The 15898-nt window shown below is 57.1% G+C and overlaps 1 protein-coding gene across 1 annotated transcript; it reads right to left on the reverse strand.

Moving 5' to 3' along the window:
- Window positions 1-305: 305 nt before the first annotated feature.
- On the reverse strand, window positions 306-12795 carry LOC119098086 (uncharacterized protein KIAA0513). Its single transcript, XM_037221013.1, has 9 exons — window positions 12790-12795; window positions 12465-12564; window positions 11144-11242; window positions 8352-8521; window positions 7733-7922; window positions 4969-5075; window positions 3527-3639; window positions 2373-2467; window positions 306-1688 (listed from the first exon to the last, which is right to left on the reverse strand). Exons 1-9 carry the CDS (start codon window positions 12793-12795, stop codon window positions 1609-1611), a joined length of 960 nt encoding a protein of 319 aa, XP_037076908.1. The 3' UTR covers window positions 306-1608.
- Between the last annotated feature and the right edge of the window lie 3103 nt (window positions 12796-15898).

Consider the following 15898-nt stretch of genomic DNA (forward strand, 5'->3'; position numbering starts at 1 on the left):
GATACTTTAAAAGAAGCTTCAGAGACATCAGAGAGGGCGTTACACGGTCCAATCAGAGTGAGAGAGTGATCACGGCGAATCGGTCACGATACAGCCGTCCTCCCTGCCAGCGCAATGCTGACGAGTGCTGACGGTCAGATTCGTGTAGATTACACTCCCTTGTATCTTCACTAATGACAGGTGCGACGCAATACATACCCATTTCCGCTAATTACTTCGATGCTATCAATACTACATCAAGGTATCCATCATCGGTCATGAACATAACGCAACATAATCCTTAACTCAATTAAGTGCCCACACTATACATTCATCTATGATTTATTACGCTAGTCAATGCATATTCATATATCTAAAGAAAACTCGTCGGTCCAGGCGGCATTACACGTCCACATGATCTGACCATGGACGCCGCCGGCCGCGTCGTTGCCGCCCCGTCCTGGCCAACGCATACAGCCATGTCGGACTAGTCGCAACCGAAAGACATGTACAGCGATAACACGCGAAGACGAATACAAAGGTGAGCTCTCGACCACGTCGCTCGAGTTGGCGCTATCACATGCAGCCATCAATCAGGGCAGCGTCGCAGGCGGTGCCCATTGCTGCCTATTGCTGGGGTTAGCCGGCGCACATGCGTGTCGGCCGGCCCATAATGCGCCTCGCCCATACGCTGAGCGGGTCACACTGTTATTGCTTGAGCCGATGGATGCCGTCCCGTGGCATTCGTCTTTTGAAGGCGGCAACAAATACGTCCAGACCCATCATCACGCGCTGATGTGATGACCAGACCAGACCAGACCAGTGGCACGCCGCCGAAACAGACCAGACTAGATCAGACAGATCTGACTGGTGGCACACCGCCGGACCAGACCAGACCAGTGGCACATCGCCGGGCCAGACCAGACCAGTGGTACATCGCCAGACCAAACCAGGCCAGTGGCACATCGCCGGACCAGACCAGACCAGATCAGTGGCACATCGCCGGACCAGGCCAGATGGCACACCGCCGGACCAGATCAGACCGGTGACACACCGCTGGACCAGACCGCACTTCATGCGCCGGCCGGCACACTACTGTACGCAAACGGTGGCTGGTTACGCCGCCAGTGGACAGGCCGGACATTATCACAGCACCGTCAGCGATCACATTCCCGGCGCCGCGAGAGCCGCCCCCCGGCCCGGCCTCCTCCCCATCCCCGAGCACCGCTCCGGCTCGACAGTAACAAGTAAGCGAGACTAGTGTTCGCGCGTGCATGCAGCGACGGCTGCCGGCGAGGGAGCGCCAGGGAAGAGATGGCTGGAGACTTTCGCCCTCGGCCGGCGTGACTGGGGCCTAGGGAGCGAAACACCGACCAACAGACCGTCTGTCCGAGATCCAGACGTCCACACCACTAACAGGCTTCGGTGCTGCGATAAGTAGAAGGTGGCTGGCGAATCAGCTGTCAGCGAGGAGAGCAGGAGCCCGAAAACCGCGACCCACGAGAAAAGTCTACCGCGTGTCTAAGACTCACGGCCGGTAAATACCAGCGACCGCGGCCAGGCAGCTACCAAAAGGAGATCGTTGAACGCCATCCCAGGACGCTCGTGAGCTGGGCTGTCGCCGCCGGCCTACGAACGCTGCGACGTGACCACCCGTCCGCCGCCCGAGTACATGCCGTCAATGTTGTCACGCAGCAGGTTCAGCTGATCTGCAACACACCAGACGGCCGGTCACTGGCGCCAGCCGTGTGTCCGCGCGCGGCCGTCTATGGGCTCCGGGCAGCCGGTCGAGGTACATGCCCTCGTGGGCGGTCCCGAGGCGTCTCTCTGACGCGCGCCGGCCGGCAGTCCCGCACGGTCGGCCTCGCCGAACCCAGCCCCGTGGAACTGCGGACAGCGCTGTACCCCGCCGAACACACCCCTGCTGAATGCAGACAGTGCTTTACCCCGCCGAATACACCCCTGCCGAACTCGACAGCGCCGTACCCCGCCGAACACACCCCCGCTGAATCCAGACAGCACTGTATCCCGCCGAACACACCCCTGCCGAACTTCGGGCAGCGCTGTACCCTGCCGAATACACCCCTGCTGAATCCAGACAGCGCTGTACCCCGCCGAATACACCCCTGCTGGACTGCGGACAGCGCCGCACAGTTCCATCTAGTAGCGTGGGTGACGATTGCTTCCCCCATACTTGACCTACACTTCTGCTCCCTTCACTTTGCCTACGCCTGCTGAAGTTTGAGTTTTACCCAAACGACATTTACGGGACTCGCAGTTTAGCGTCCAGTTTTGAAGGCTGGTCTGGCCACGTGGCGATCGCTCAATCCCCTCGACTTAGACACGAGAGAGAGAGAGAGAGGGGGGGGGGGGGAGCAGGCGCTTGTGCTCACCTTGCCGCAGGTTGGCGATGGCGCTCTGTTTCCGCAGGAACTCCAGGCACAGCTCCCGCGGCAGACCCAGCGCGTACATGTTGTGGGTGAACGTGCTGAGGCGGACAGGCACGGTGGTCAGCGGATGAGTCGGTCTGCCGCGCCGCCGCCAGCCTCGCAGGCGGCCGGCGCCGCCGAGCACATCCAGCGCAGCGACCTTTTAAGGGCGGCGCGTAAAAACACCAGCCGCCGCTAGACAGTGGATCGGGTTCGCGTTTATATCACAGACCCAACACCGTGAAGAAGCACTTACAGCTGTGATAACAAATGGAAAACAGGCACGGGGTCAGCAAAAACTATCTCATTTCTCCGGCATTCTTGTTTCCAGGACAAACACGTCCTGACAGTCAAACATGTGATTTATGCGTGTATCGTGGGAAAGGAGTAGGACCAATGGATCCCCAGCTGGCTTGCAATGCTGCCTTGCTATCCAATAACACACAGACATGGCTTTGTACAACAGGAAAGGAAGACAAAATGTAGCGTCTCAAAACTGTAAACATCACATCACAACACAGGATATTCGCATACAAATGACCAGAGCTGAGCATTACGATACCCAGCATTCGAGCTGGCCCCGTAGGCGTGAAACCACTTCATTACGAACGTGCTACAGAAATGCGTTCCGTCGTGACAATGACGCATGCACAGAAAACTGTGGATCTTAAGTTCAAGTTACTTGGTGGTGGATTCTGAAAGTTTTCCTGAGCGCTTCAACTGTGCCATTTCTTGAACTACGAGTGATAAAACGCATAGAACATCGAGAGTAAAGCAATGGTCATATTCTAGAAGAATCCCAACGCGAACGGCAGCATGATATACAAATAATAACTAGCATTCCGTCAAAGTTGCGTTCCTCTTTTGGATCTACAAGTCTCCTTCCCCTCCCCCTCCGAAGGCGTACCCTCCCTCTTGACGCCCAGAAAGGCGCAAAATGTGCTCTGTCAGGTACCATCGACTTCGACGAGAACCAGGTTTTTCGAGGGTTGGGGGCAAAGTTGGTTCCAGTCCAGAAGGCCAGCCACCGCTAATGCAGCCAGGCGCCCCCTCCACCCCAACCGTCTTCCCGCTCTCGAGTGACGCGGGTCATGCCACCTGGCCGGCGACACACTGACCCCAGCTGGCCAAAGGTGATGTTCTGCTGATAGCTGACGTCGTCGGCCGGGGCTGTGACGTCGCCGTCGGCCAGCTGCTGCCGCGTCGGCACCGGCCGGTTGGACCGCTCCGTCTGCGAACCACGGCAAGCCGCTGCACCGGCCGACACGTCTACGGCACCGCGCCGCACCTGTACTCTGCCAACAGCGGTCCGCCGCCGCACCACCGTCCCAGGTGTAGCCCCACCACGTAAGCGTGGTCAAAAGGCGCCAACCCAGCCCACCAGCCCAGACGCCTTACCTGCTCTTCCTGCGGCTACGGCTGGGCGCAGGCATCTGACCTGTCCAACATTCACCTCCGGACTCTCAGGTTACAGTAGTAACTGATGCCGCCGAAAGGTTTAACCAGCCACAGGCGCAGGCGTGAGAGGGTGGCATCATGATCCGGTGACCGAGTCAGCCCGAGCTCACAGCCGTCTACACTGATCCGCAGCCGAGCGTCCTACCCTGTGGTACTACCTCCAATAAAAATAGCATGTAGTCAACCGTCCAATGCCAACCTCTGACACTCGCGACAACTGGCCCTGAGGTCGCGGGGACCGGGAGGAGCGTCTCCTGGGGTCCCCGCCACTGCCACACTACGAGAGGACGGGACGCTTACCTGGAGCGTCTCCTGGGGTCCCCGCCACTCCCACACTACGAGAGGACGGGACGCCTTACCTGGAGCGTTCTCCTGGGGTCCCCGCCACTCCCACACTACGAGAGGACGGGACGCTTACCTGGAGCGTCTCCTGGGGTCCCCGCCACTGCCACACTACGAGAGGACGGGACGCTTACCTGGAGCGTCTCCTGGGGTCCCCGCCACTCCCACACTACGAGAGGACGGGACGCTTACCTGGAGCGTCTCCTGGGGTCCCCGCCACTCCCACACTACGAGAGGACGGGACGCTTACCTGGAGCGTCTCCTGGGGTCCCCAACACTGCCACACCACCGGAGGATGGAACGCTTACCTGGAGCGTCTCTTGGGGTCCCCATTACTGCCACACCACCGGAGGATGGAACGCTTACCTGGAGCGTCTCCTGGGGTCCCCATTACTGCCACACCACCGGAGGATGGAACGCTTACCTGGAGCGTCTCCTGGGGTCCCCGCCACTCCCACACTACGAGAGGACGGGACGCTTACCTGGAGCGTCTCCTGGGGTCCCCAACACTGCCACACCACCGGAGGATGGAACGCTTACCTGGAGCGTCTCCTGGGGTCCCCATTACTGCCATACCACCGGAGGATGGAACGCTTACCTGGAGCGTCTCCTGGGGTCCCCACCACTCCCACACCACGGGAGGACGGGACGATTACCTGGAGCGTCTCCTGGGGTCCCCATTACTGCCACACCATGGGAGGACAGGATGATTATCAGGAGCGTCTCCCAGAGTCCCCACCACTGCCACAGCACCGCTTACCTGGAGCGCATCAAAGAAGGCGGCGTTCCAGAACCGGATGCTCCGCCAAATGGCCTGCTGGCCCAGCAGCTCGTGGAGGTACTGCTTCCTTGCCGGATCGTTCCCAACTGGAACAGCGGTGCGCAACATCATCGCCCAAGCACCTCTGACGGTTCCCCATACACGAGGGAGAGGGGAGCTAATCTGCTGTACATTTAAAGTTAGTATATTACAACGATAAAACCACTCGGGCGAAATAAAACAATGACGATGAGGACCGTCCTGCATACGTTTAACGTGCCATCCATCTTGAAGTGTCGGAAGGGGAACGGCTACCACCCGTAAGCCCCTACGCCAGTCGTTCGACGATACTGAACCAATGAGACTTGTAATGAGGTTGGCATTAGACCCAGTAACATCTAGCTTCATCACCCGACAGACGATCTCCGCCTGCGGGCAGGCTGCTTCCCCTGAGCAACACCTCGACTCCCGGACGGCTCACTATCACGACACGAGGCGCTCAGGGCGCGCACAGCTGCCGAGGTGGCGGGTGTGACCCGACACCAGCTCGGGACATCACCTCGGATCACTCTGAAGGGCGGAGCACTCCCAAATTCCACCACCTCTGATCAGCCGACTACCCCAAGTCACCACCGCCCTGAACTGGAAACTCCACAGCCGGCTGCACTCCGGTCGGAGCGCAGAAGCCATCGATGGGAGGACACCTGAGCCAATGGAGACTTCCGCTGTGAGCATCCGCTGCGCGCGGCAGTCACGCAGGCGCGTACAGGAGTAGAGCCGCTTGCTCCGCTGCCGCTGCCACGAGCTAGCTCTATCCTGAGTCACGGCGGCGGCTCGAGCTGAACTGAGCGCGCACGGATCGCCTCGCCACCAAGATTGTTTCGGGTGGCCCCTGCAGCGATTCGCCGTCCACCAGAACAGGGCGAGGTGTTCGGGTCGGTCCGGACCCCAGCCGGCCACAGCGCCGACCGGGGCAGGGGCCCGTACGGTGGGCGTGGTCACCATCGGCATGGCCATAATGTACGTAACATTGCATATTACTGTCGCGGGGTAACCCGCTGTTACAGTGGCTATCAATCCCTGAGTCACATATAGGCAATAAAGTATAGAGTCACCACATGGCTCACGTGCACGTTCAGTCGTGCAGTTCAAGTACATCTAACTCACATGCGCGTACGAACAAACGATGATTTCGTGGACTCCCGGCAGCGGCCTATTTCGGAGGCCCAACTGGCATATGGCGCATAAGATGTGAAGCATATATATATATATATATATATATATATATATATATATATATATATATATATATATATATATATATGCCGACCCACGTGCGCCTCTGCAAACGGCCGGTATTGCAGGCAACGGCAACCTCGGAATGTGACCTGTGACTGGCAAATGGCGTACTATTCTGCTTTATTGAATTACATGATTTTGTAAATCGGCATTCACTGACGACCGCCTATGATGCACGTGACCTGACGTCGGTGGCCGTGCTCACCGACTGACGGCAGTCGGGTGCCCACCCATGCCCGCCGGGGACTCGCCGCCCGACCGCCGTGTCCTGACCACCAGCCGAGCTCCCAATTACCGGTTCACTGCTGACTGACATGCCGTCACAGGCACTGTGAATGGGCCGTGCATGCGCGCAGCACAGCGCGTCCGCTCCGGCCGCCGGTCGTGCGGCCGACACGGTCCGACAGAAGGCCAGTCACCCGCCCGCTACGCCGGTCGGGTCGGCTCTCAGTGTAGCGAGTCGTACGGACTGATGACACGATCCTGTACCGGCGCAATTAAAGGCCGGCCGCGGCAGATGGGCCGTGTGGACGAAGGCCGGTGCCGGTTGGGGGAGCCGGTGCCGCAGGGGCCGCTCGCACCCGTCCGTGGGTAGTGAGCCGGCGCCGCAGAGGCCGCTCGCTCCCGTCCGCGGGTGGGGAGCCGGCGCCGCTGGGGCCGCTCGCACCCATCAGCGGGTAGTGAGCCGGCGCCGCAGGGGCCGCTCGCTCCCGTCGGCGGGTGGGGAGTCGGCGCCGCTGGGGCCGCTCGCACCCGTCCGCGGGTAGTGAGCCGGCGCCGCAGAGGCCACTCTGATGTGAGCCAAACCATTAGCTGACACCGATGCACTCGACCCGCTCTTGTCCATTTAGCGGCCGAAATGCTTAACACACCTCTTGATAGGCTACACGTACCTGACACGAATGATTCAGCCTCGTGCTCTTTCCCCTTCTTCCTTTATCGCTTTGGATTTATGACCAACGAGATCCCGTGCAACTGATCCCACAATAGGCTGCCTTATCGGGCATAAGCCGGGTGCAGAGCTCTCAAGAGCAGTCCCAGGAAAGCCTTCTCACGACTCAGGATACGGCTGAACCTTTTGTCAGATTTACGGGAATGCGGCAACATGCTCCGTCCATCTTTTTTTAGGAAGAATTTCTTCAGTCAGTTCGGATAAGGAACGCAGTATATTGACCGCAGAAAGCCAGGAGACTGCTACGGAGCTTGCGTTGACAACAATTTTTGGGAACGTATTATTGTTATTATGTGCGTATATCAGTCGCCTAAGTCGACTGCTGATAACCCATAAAATATGCCAGGGAACTAGATAACCATGACACCTACTTATCCCAATAAAACCGTAAGGCAACACGAACACCGGCACTCCATAACGCTCCCTAACTTTACGCACCCCTGAACCGTTCACGCATATGTATGTGTTCGGCCGGCGAGCAGCGTTCCAGCCGTGCGCAGCCGGCCGCCGTACCTCTGTGGTAGAAGGTGAAGCACATGTTCATCAGGGACTTGGCCGGGCCGAAGTCTTCGGCCTGAGCGCACTCGAACAGCGCCAGCGCGAAGTACTGCACCAGCGAGTAGAAGGTCGACTCGCCGACGCAGCGGTGCCGGCCGCGCTGGTGGTTCACGAAGCGGGCGAACCAGGCGCGGCCCGGCTCCGTCTGCCGGCGCGGGTAGGGACGTCACGGCACGTCACGGCACGGTACGGCACAGCACGGCACGGCACGGCATCCCGCGCGGGGCCGTCAGGCCCCAGCTGCAGGACCCTATACTGACAGTTGTGACAACGCAACGGTGGGATGCTTTGAGAGGCACAACGAAAGCAACGAACTGCATTTGTTCTCAATCGCAAGTGCGTCTCAGAAAGAACTCACTTGCACAACTCCGACACACGACCGGCAACTCAGCACGGGAGTTCGCCACGCGCAGCCCAGTGTACCAGCGGCAGTCAGACGCCGGCCGGGCGGGATCGGCTGCCAAACGCCCGCCGCCACCGCCAACCCACGTCCCGTACATCGGCAGCGGCCGGCGGCGTCACCGCAGCGACACCGCGCGCTCCCAGCCTCACGCCGTTCCGGCGCCACAATCACCTGCAGGAGCTGGCCGAACTTGGCCTTGTCCTCCAGCGTGATGTCGCACGACCTGCTGAACAGCTGCTGCACGAACTGCTGCATGTAGGCGCGGCTGTCGGAGGCGGCCGCGTCGGCGCCGCTGTCGCCGCTCAGGTCCGACGAGACCGACCGCAGCGAGCCCTCAGAGTCTGGCGGCGCAGCGACAGCGTCAATCTGACATCAGAGAGCGGGTGGCGCGCATAGCAGCGGCAGCACATAGGTGGCATACCTGGCATTCGAATGTCCTTGGACCTAGAGGTATTTACCACCTATCGCGATTCTGGTGCGCATTTAGAGTTAACAACCGGACAAGGGCAATATGTAAAGCGGCGTGATATAACGTGATTACGACTTGCTTTTCGAATAGCGACACGTCCAGTTCACGTTAGGATGGAATGAGTGGCACTCGACCCACCGCATCACGAGTAAAGAGAGCGACGACCAGCGTCGTTAGGCATCCAAGACGACACCCGGAGCGCCACGCGTCTGATCCAGTCATCGGGCATGACTGTTGATCTGTCTGTGGTTTTCTGACCTGTCATTCCAAGCTGACTGTTTGGGACGCCAGCCTTTCAACACATGCACGTAAGGGCGGTCCAGAGACGTGAGAAGACGGCGAACACCCCCCACAACTGTTGATCCAGATGAGCTCCACGGCGTCGCGGTAACGGCATGCTCGAGAGGGGTGGGGGGTAAGGAGGGCGGTTGGCAACAAAACAAGCCGCGGCGGAAGCATTTTGCTGCGCACGCTACAGCCTCTAGCGTACGGTACCTTCGGCACGAATGTATGTTGCCCTTTCGCCGCCTCGCATTGCTTTCAGCCAACAACAGCAGCCAATAATGAATGCAGCGTTCCGGACATCCGCTTTCGCAGCAAGCATTTTACTGGACGATGCAACAAATATCGTGTTACAAAAGCAGCAAGCCGCGCCTGCATTAATGCCCATTTCTCATCGATAATGGCGGGTCGGGTCTAGGTGGGGGCATTCTCCGTCGCGTGTTCTGAGGCTATAAATTGTGCCCCGAGCTGGGTGTGTCGTAGCTCAGTACCACGGGGTGACGAGCCATGCATGAGAACATGATTGCGGGACGAATTCTACGGATTTACGTACACATTTTTTTAAATATCGCAATTTTAACTTTTCACTGGGCCTAGATAGGGGACAAAGTGACCCTTACAGGCGGCTAAAGTCAAATGTAAAACCTTCGAACGGCTGCAGACTGCGTAGCGGTAAACGGAGGAATACTGCAACTCTTGAAATGTGGGCGACATGTTGTAACTCGATATCAGAAGCAGTGTGCTTTTCTTACGACAGTGATACGTCCGCCATAGTCGCACAGGTGGTGTAATGGCTTTCAGTTAGCTACTTCACTTCTACATAATAAACGAAGTTGCAATATTTCACGTGTGTTCAACTAATCGTAAAGTTAACCCGACCTAGATGCAACGGAGGTTTGCCTGTGCCGCTGTCCGTGTCCAGCGCAGCCTGTTAAGCTGAGTACCTTTCATGTCAACCGTCGTTTTTTCTGCGGTCCCGGCATAAGTGGCCGTTGTTAGATGGCGTCTCAACGTGTAGCTGGTCCCTGTATGACATGGAGCTGGCTATACCTCCAGCCTGTTCTTTTCTTCGTGGGATGATGATGACAAGATGATGACACTGGAATTATCGGTCGGATTTTGGTGCCATAGTTTGTGCAATGGGCCACCCTGATTACCCCGTATTCCTGCAATAGCGGATTGTGGTGTTTCACAACGATATTACGCCTCAACTTCGTCACACCCCTGTGACTATAGCCGTTCGGGAACCACTGAGGTACTGAATCACGGATACTTCATGGCTTCTTGGTTCCCAACTAACTCAATTCTTCATTTTTGAAAGTTTACAATCCCTATACTGCTGGATCTTGCTACATGCTATGGCGCTGTCATCACCATCATTCTAACTTCACCAGGACCTCGATAAGACACCTGTCGTTGATTCGCTGATACAAGCAGCGTAGCCAATGCCGGTGGAGTCCCCACGCCACCGAGCTAACCCGGCTGGAGCCCACACACGACCTAAACAGCGCTCACACAGCACCTCGGCGACCCGACCGGGGCCGGCGCAGCAGCGCGGCCGAGTGACCAGCGCCGACACAGGCCAAGGGCGGCCGCACCGCCGGCCAGGCCGCTCACCGCACATGGCTGGGGGAGGACGACGGAGACGGGCGGCGCACTGCGCCGGCGGCCGCCCGGGCGCGCCGGCCGCGGGCCGTATCGGCCGCCGCCCAGATAACACCACCCGGAACCGGCGGCAGCTGGCCGGCCCCACGCCGGCGCCGACGCCGCGCTGGCCGACGGCACACGCGGCACGTGCAGATACCACGGGCGGGCACGGCGGCCATACGCCCAAGCCCCTGACAGACTGCGAGCATGGCGCCGTTGCTGTCATAGACTGGTGCCGGAGACGCACACGGGAAGCCTGTGATATCACAGACAGCTGCGGCGCGCCGGCCATTCTCCGGGGGCCCGGCACGACGGCTGGACGACGGCTGATGACGCCCACCATGCCGGTGATGTTATTTTCATTCTCTTTCTTAGAGCTCTCAAGTGAGGCACCTTCGCATACCTCACCTGAGGTGACCCAGGGCCGCAGCACCAGCTCCAGACTGGTGCTGGGGCGTCTTCAGAGACCGCACATGCCTTACCTGAGGTAACCCAGGGCCGCCGCCCGCCGTCGGACAGCTCCAGACTGGTGCTGGGGCGTCTTCAGAGACCGCACATGCCTTACCTGATGTGACCCAGGGCCGCCGCCCGCCGTCGGACAGCTCCAGACTGGTGCTGGGGCCATAACCGTCTGCATCGCTGGTCGAGTCCGAGGTGGCCACGTCTGCAACAACCGACAGGGACTGCAAGCGCGGAGGGCGACGGCAGGCAAAGCATACATTGTTTCCCACAGCGCAGGACACTCAGGCAAGCAACAGCCTCGTGCCCGACAACGACAGCGAAATAAGCGGAAGTTGCGGTTCGAATGTGCTATCACATGACCTCAGAGACAGGCACGGGTTACCATAGGTCTTGAGCTTTATGATATCCTGGAACCGTCCATGGGATCCCGGCACGTGTCCACTCAGAGGCCCTTTCGTCCATATCAACTCATAATGTATTCTAGCGTATGCTGATGTTCATGTAAGCTTCCAGATGGATACGATACAAAAACAAGGCATCATATCATTAGTTACCCATGCACTAAGTTTGGCAAGACCGTTCTTGGTCAAGTCAATAAATATTCTTATACTGCATGCTAATGAAGGTTCATGAATTTTCACCGCCAATTCATAGCTCGGCAGGCGATGTATTAAGAGAGTCGGCCGGCACCGCCAGCTGGCGCCAAGCCTGCCGGCCCGGCGCCGCGTCCGAGCGGTCCGAGCCGTCCGAGCGGTTGGATTCACCCGAACAGATCGAGCAGTCCGAGCAGTCTGAGCGGTCAGAGCCATCCGAGCGGTCCGAGCAGTCCAAGCGGTCAGTCATCCGAGCAGTCCGAGCAGTCCGAGTGGTCCGAGCCGTCCGAATGGCCGAAGTCACCCGAGCAGTCCTAGCCGCCCGAGCAGTCCGAGCGGTCAGAGTCACCCGAGCAGTCCGAGCAGTCCGAGCGGTCAGAGTCCCCCGAGCGGTCCGAGCGGTCCGAGCGGTCCGAGCAGTCCGAGCAGCCCGAGTGGTCGGAGTCACCCGAACAGTCCGAGCGGTCAGAGTCACCCGAGCACTCCGAGCAGTCCGAGTGGTCTGAGCGGTCAGAGTCACCCGAACAGTCCGAGCAGCCCGAGCAGTCCGAGCGGTCAGTCACCCGAGCAGCTCGAGCAGTCCGAGCGGTCGACGTTACCCGAGCGGTCGGAGTCATCCGAGCGGTCCAGGCGGTCCGAGCGGTCCGAGCGGTCCGTGTGGTCCGAGTGGTCCGTGTGGTCCGTGCGGTACGAGTGGTCCGTGCGGTCCGAGTGGCCCGAGCAGTCCGAGTCATCCGTGCAATCCAGGTCACCCGTGCAGTCCGAGTCACCAGAGCGGTTCGAGAGGTCCGAGTGGTCTGACCGGTCCGAGCGGTCTGCCGCGCCGCTCACCCGACAGCCGGCCGTGCAGCTTGTCGAAGGGGTCGGGCCCGCAGGCGACCAGCGGACGGTCAGCCGACCAGCGCGAGCCCGAGCTGCCGCTGGCCAGACTCTCGGCCGAGCCGGCCGAGCGGGGCCCGACTGGCGCCGGCTTCCGTGTCGGTCCCGGCCGCGCCGGCGCCGCTGCTCGCGCCTGAGAACAGGTCCGGCAGGAGCTGTCAGGGAGGCAGACGGCCAGTCACATGGCCACACGAGACGCCCACTCAGACAGCACCGCTGGTAAGCCGCTGTCAACACGCCTGTGGTCGCTCTGGCGAAGCGATCCACCGGCTTCTACTGCCATCTGTCGGGCGAGCCTTTAGCGTTAGTACCTGTATCCCAATATTCCAAAAGCAGGCCCATCGAACTAAAACCGAAGGTCATAGCAGAAAGGCGTTTTTCATGCTTGCGTCCAGTGGGCAAGTTCCAGATGATTGACGAGCTAATTCTTCGATAAATCTGTGTCAGCTTTCTTCCGAACCAGAAGCTCCGATCACATGCCTCCTTTGAAACCAATACAACCGTACCATATGCCAACAGTCCACACCTCTCGGCCCCCTCTCCCCCCCCCCCCCTACCCCGTCAGTCTCCCAGCTTTCTCGCCGCTGACGTCACTATCTTCGCCGCTGCTGAGACCGAGTGACGTCACTGTCCGGCGCCGCTGCTGAGGCCGTGTGAGGCCGCTGTCCAGAGCCACCGCCGCGGCTCTGGACCGCGCAGTCTCACCTGCAGTGCCGCCGCTGACGTCACTGTCGGCGTCGCTGCTGAGGCCGTGTGACGTCACCGCCGCGGCTCTGGACCGCGCAGTCTCACCTGCGGTGCCGCCGCTGACGTCACTGTCGGCGCCGCTGCTGAGGCTGAGCGCCGTCTCGAGCCGGGCCGAGATGCCGTGCATGAGCCGGTCGCTGCCGTCCACCATGGAGCGCAGCCGAGAGCGCAGCACGCCCTGGGTGCGGCCGGCCAGGCCCCGTGCCACCGCCGAACCGCGCACCAGGTCCACCATGGCGCGGGGGCGGGTCGGCCCCACTCAGTCTGCAGCTGACACCTGCTGTCAGCTGTGACATCTGGGTGTATTGGGGGTGGCAGGCTTGTCTTTTAAACACATTGTGATGTGGTCTCAGACATTGCAGTAAAGGAGGAGGCAGAGTTATATAGAAATATGCTTGGGCTGGAATAGGAGGTGATTGGTGGGATAACAGCAGTTTTTGAGAAGCAGTGACAAATATGCTTGACTCTGCACCTCTTGCACTTAGAAGGTTATGTTCACTTCAAATATATTCAAGCTGCAGATGCTGATGCAAACTGCACACCTGAAGAATACATTGTTGTGCATGTTATTTAGGTTCATGAAAGTCATGTAGCAGGTACTTACTTTCCCAAACTTTTGTAACCAGAATAAAGTCCACCAGAACTGATTCCAGAATTGAACTGCATCACTTTAAGTCAAAAGCAGCACTGACTCAGAGTGGCACTGAAATGTTTAGAGTAAGAGTGAAATTCAACAGCACACATTGTGAGTCAGTTACCACTAATTACCACCAAAGGAGAATCTGGCACAGGTGTGCACAGTAGAACAGAACCATGGATTTCTTTAACCCATGTATCTCTTCACAAATTTAGGGCTGTGTGGTGCAGTTGCATACACCACACATCAGTGTTCACAAGCCTTGGATTCTAAACAAATACAACTGATCCATTACAAATGGCTCAAGACCAGCAGAAAGGTGTTTAATAGCCCTAACATATAAAATGTTTAAAGAACTCTTAATTCTTTAAAAATATCATTGCAATATTCTGCCTCCTAAATAGTGCAGCCAGCACAGGAAAATGACATATATGATCTATAAATCACATGATAGCAACACACAGCTACCATACAGTCAAACTAAATGCACAATAACTGTCAAAACAGTTATCAGCCATATGCTCCATCTAGTCACTGACCAGACCAAACAAGAATAGCACAGGCTGATGGATGGTGATAGCAAGCTTGTGCTGATCTAACCAGACTGAAGCAATACATGAACTGATATATGGTTAGCTCTAGTTAAACATGCATGGACCAGCAAAAATACTTATAAGCAGCATGCAAAAAAGTTAAGCCAGGTTCAGTCAGCTTATTGTATCATGCACCAATTGTATTTGTACTGCCTATTTGCTTAACACCCTGTCATGTTTTTGCAGTCTCCTGTTTAATACAGAATTCACAGTATGGTACAACCATAATGCCTTAGTATCATAGCCATATGAACAACTTGAGATCAAATGTTGGGAAAAATACTATTTGAGGCTTCATTCTTTCCATTTCTCTTCATTCACAAGTGTATTTTTGAAACTTAATAGTATGTAAAAACATATACAAGACAACAGCAATACAAAACTGGTTGCATATATGACCCTGGCTGTGTATTTTAGCCACAGGGCTGCCACAATGGGATAAAGAAAAATAGCAAAGTAATATTAGCATACTCTTTATTGTAATGCTGGCCAGTCATCACAGGGATCTATTTGTAATCAAGCATTGCCATTGTCATAAGGGCTCTCCACACACTCCGCCACTGAGGATATATGGCATCACCTGCCACTAACCCTAGCAGGAAGTGAGGGCACCATGGGGAATTGGACCCTGTACCTCTGGTTTCTCACATGAGTGGTGGTTAATGCACACATTCACCACTCCACATCAGGACCCCACTTGAAATCCGCATTTTTTCCTGCATTTATTTAGAGCCTCTTTTCAAGAGACATATAGCCACCAAAAGGAAAAGAAACAACCATCCGGAACTCCATATCAATTCGACATGGGTCTAACGTGGATCAAATGATCAATCATGACCGGCTTACCTCCCTCGTACCAAAACTAAATTCCTTGAATGAATTCTAAATAGGAATTGAGATGAGGAGACATAGCTGAAACCAAAAGATTAGGAATGAAATAGCGTTACGAGTTTTCCCGGCCACCTCCAAAGGCGTCAACTACATATAATATGACGTCCTATTCCATAACGCACGCAGGCCCGTCCCTGGGCTTTTCCGGCGTCCAGTACAAGTTTTTTTCCGGTTGAAAAAATCGCCATCTCTGGCAGAAATGTGCTGCAAAGCTACCAAATTAAAGAAGTTTTCTTACTGCGCGCCTATGCAACCACTGACGCACACAAACTCAAAGCACGTGGTTAGAGGGGGTCCAATGGTGGTAATCTAACCATGGCCGCGCACCTAAAAGTACCTTAAGTTTGACAATTCGCTTGCCTTGCTCAGCATCGCTACCTTCGAGCAGACGTATAGAACTCCTACTACTTGTTGCCATGGCGCCCTTCCGCTGTTGTAGTGCCTTGACTGCCACCCATCGCCCCCTCGTCGTTTTTGTTGTTTACGTTTAGTATTTCGCGGGCCTAGAAGCCCAGCGA

The sequence above is a fragment of the Pollicipes pollicipes genome, unplaced genomic scaffold, assembly GCF_011947565.3.
Source record: "Pollicipes pollicipes isolate AB1234 unplaced genomic scaffold, Ppol_2.1 Scaffold_4740;HRSCAF=5597_pilon_pilon_pilon, whole genome shotgun sequence".
NCBI classification, from domain to species: Eukaryota; Metazoa; Arthropoda; class Thecostraca; order Pollicipedomorpha; family Pollicipedidae; genus Pollicipes; species Pollicipes pollicipes.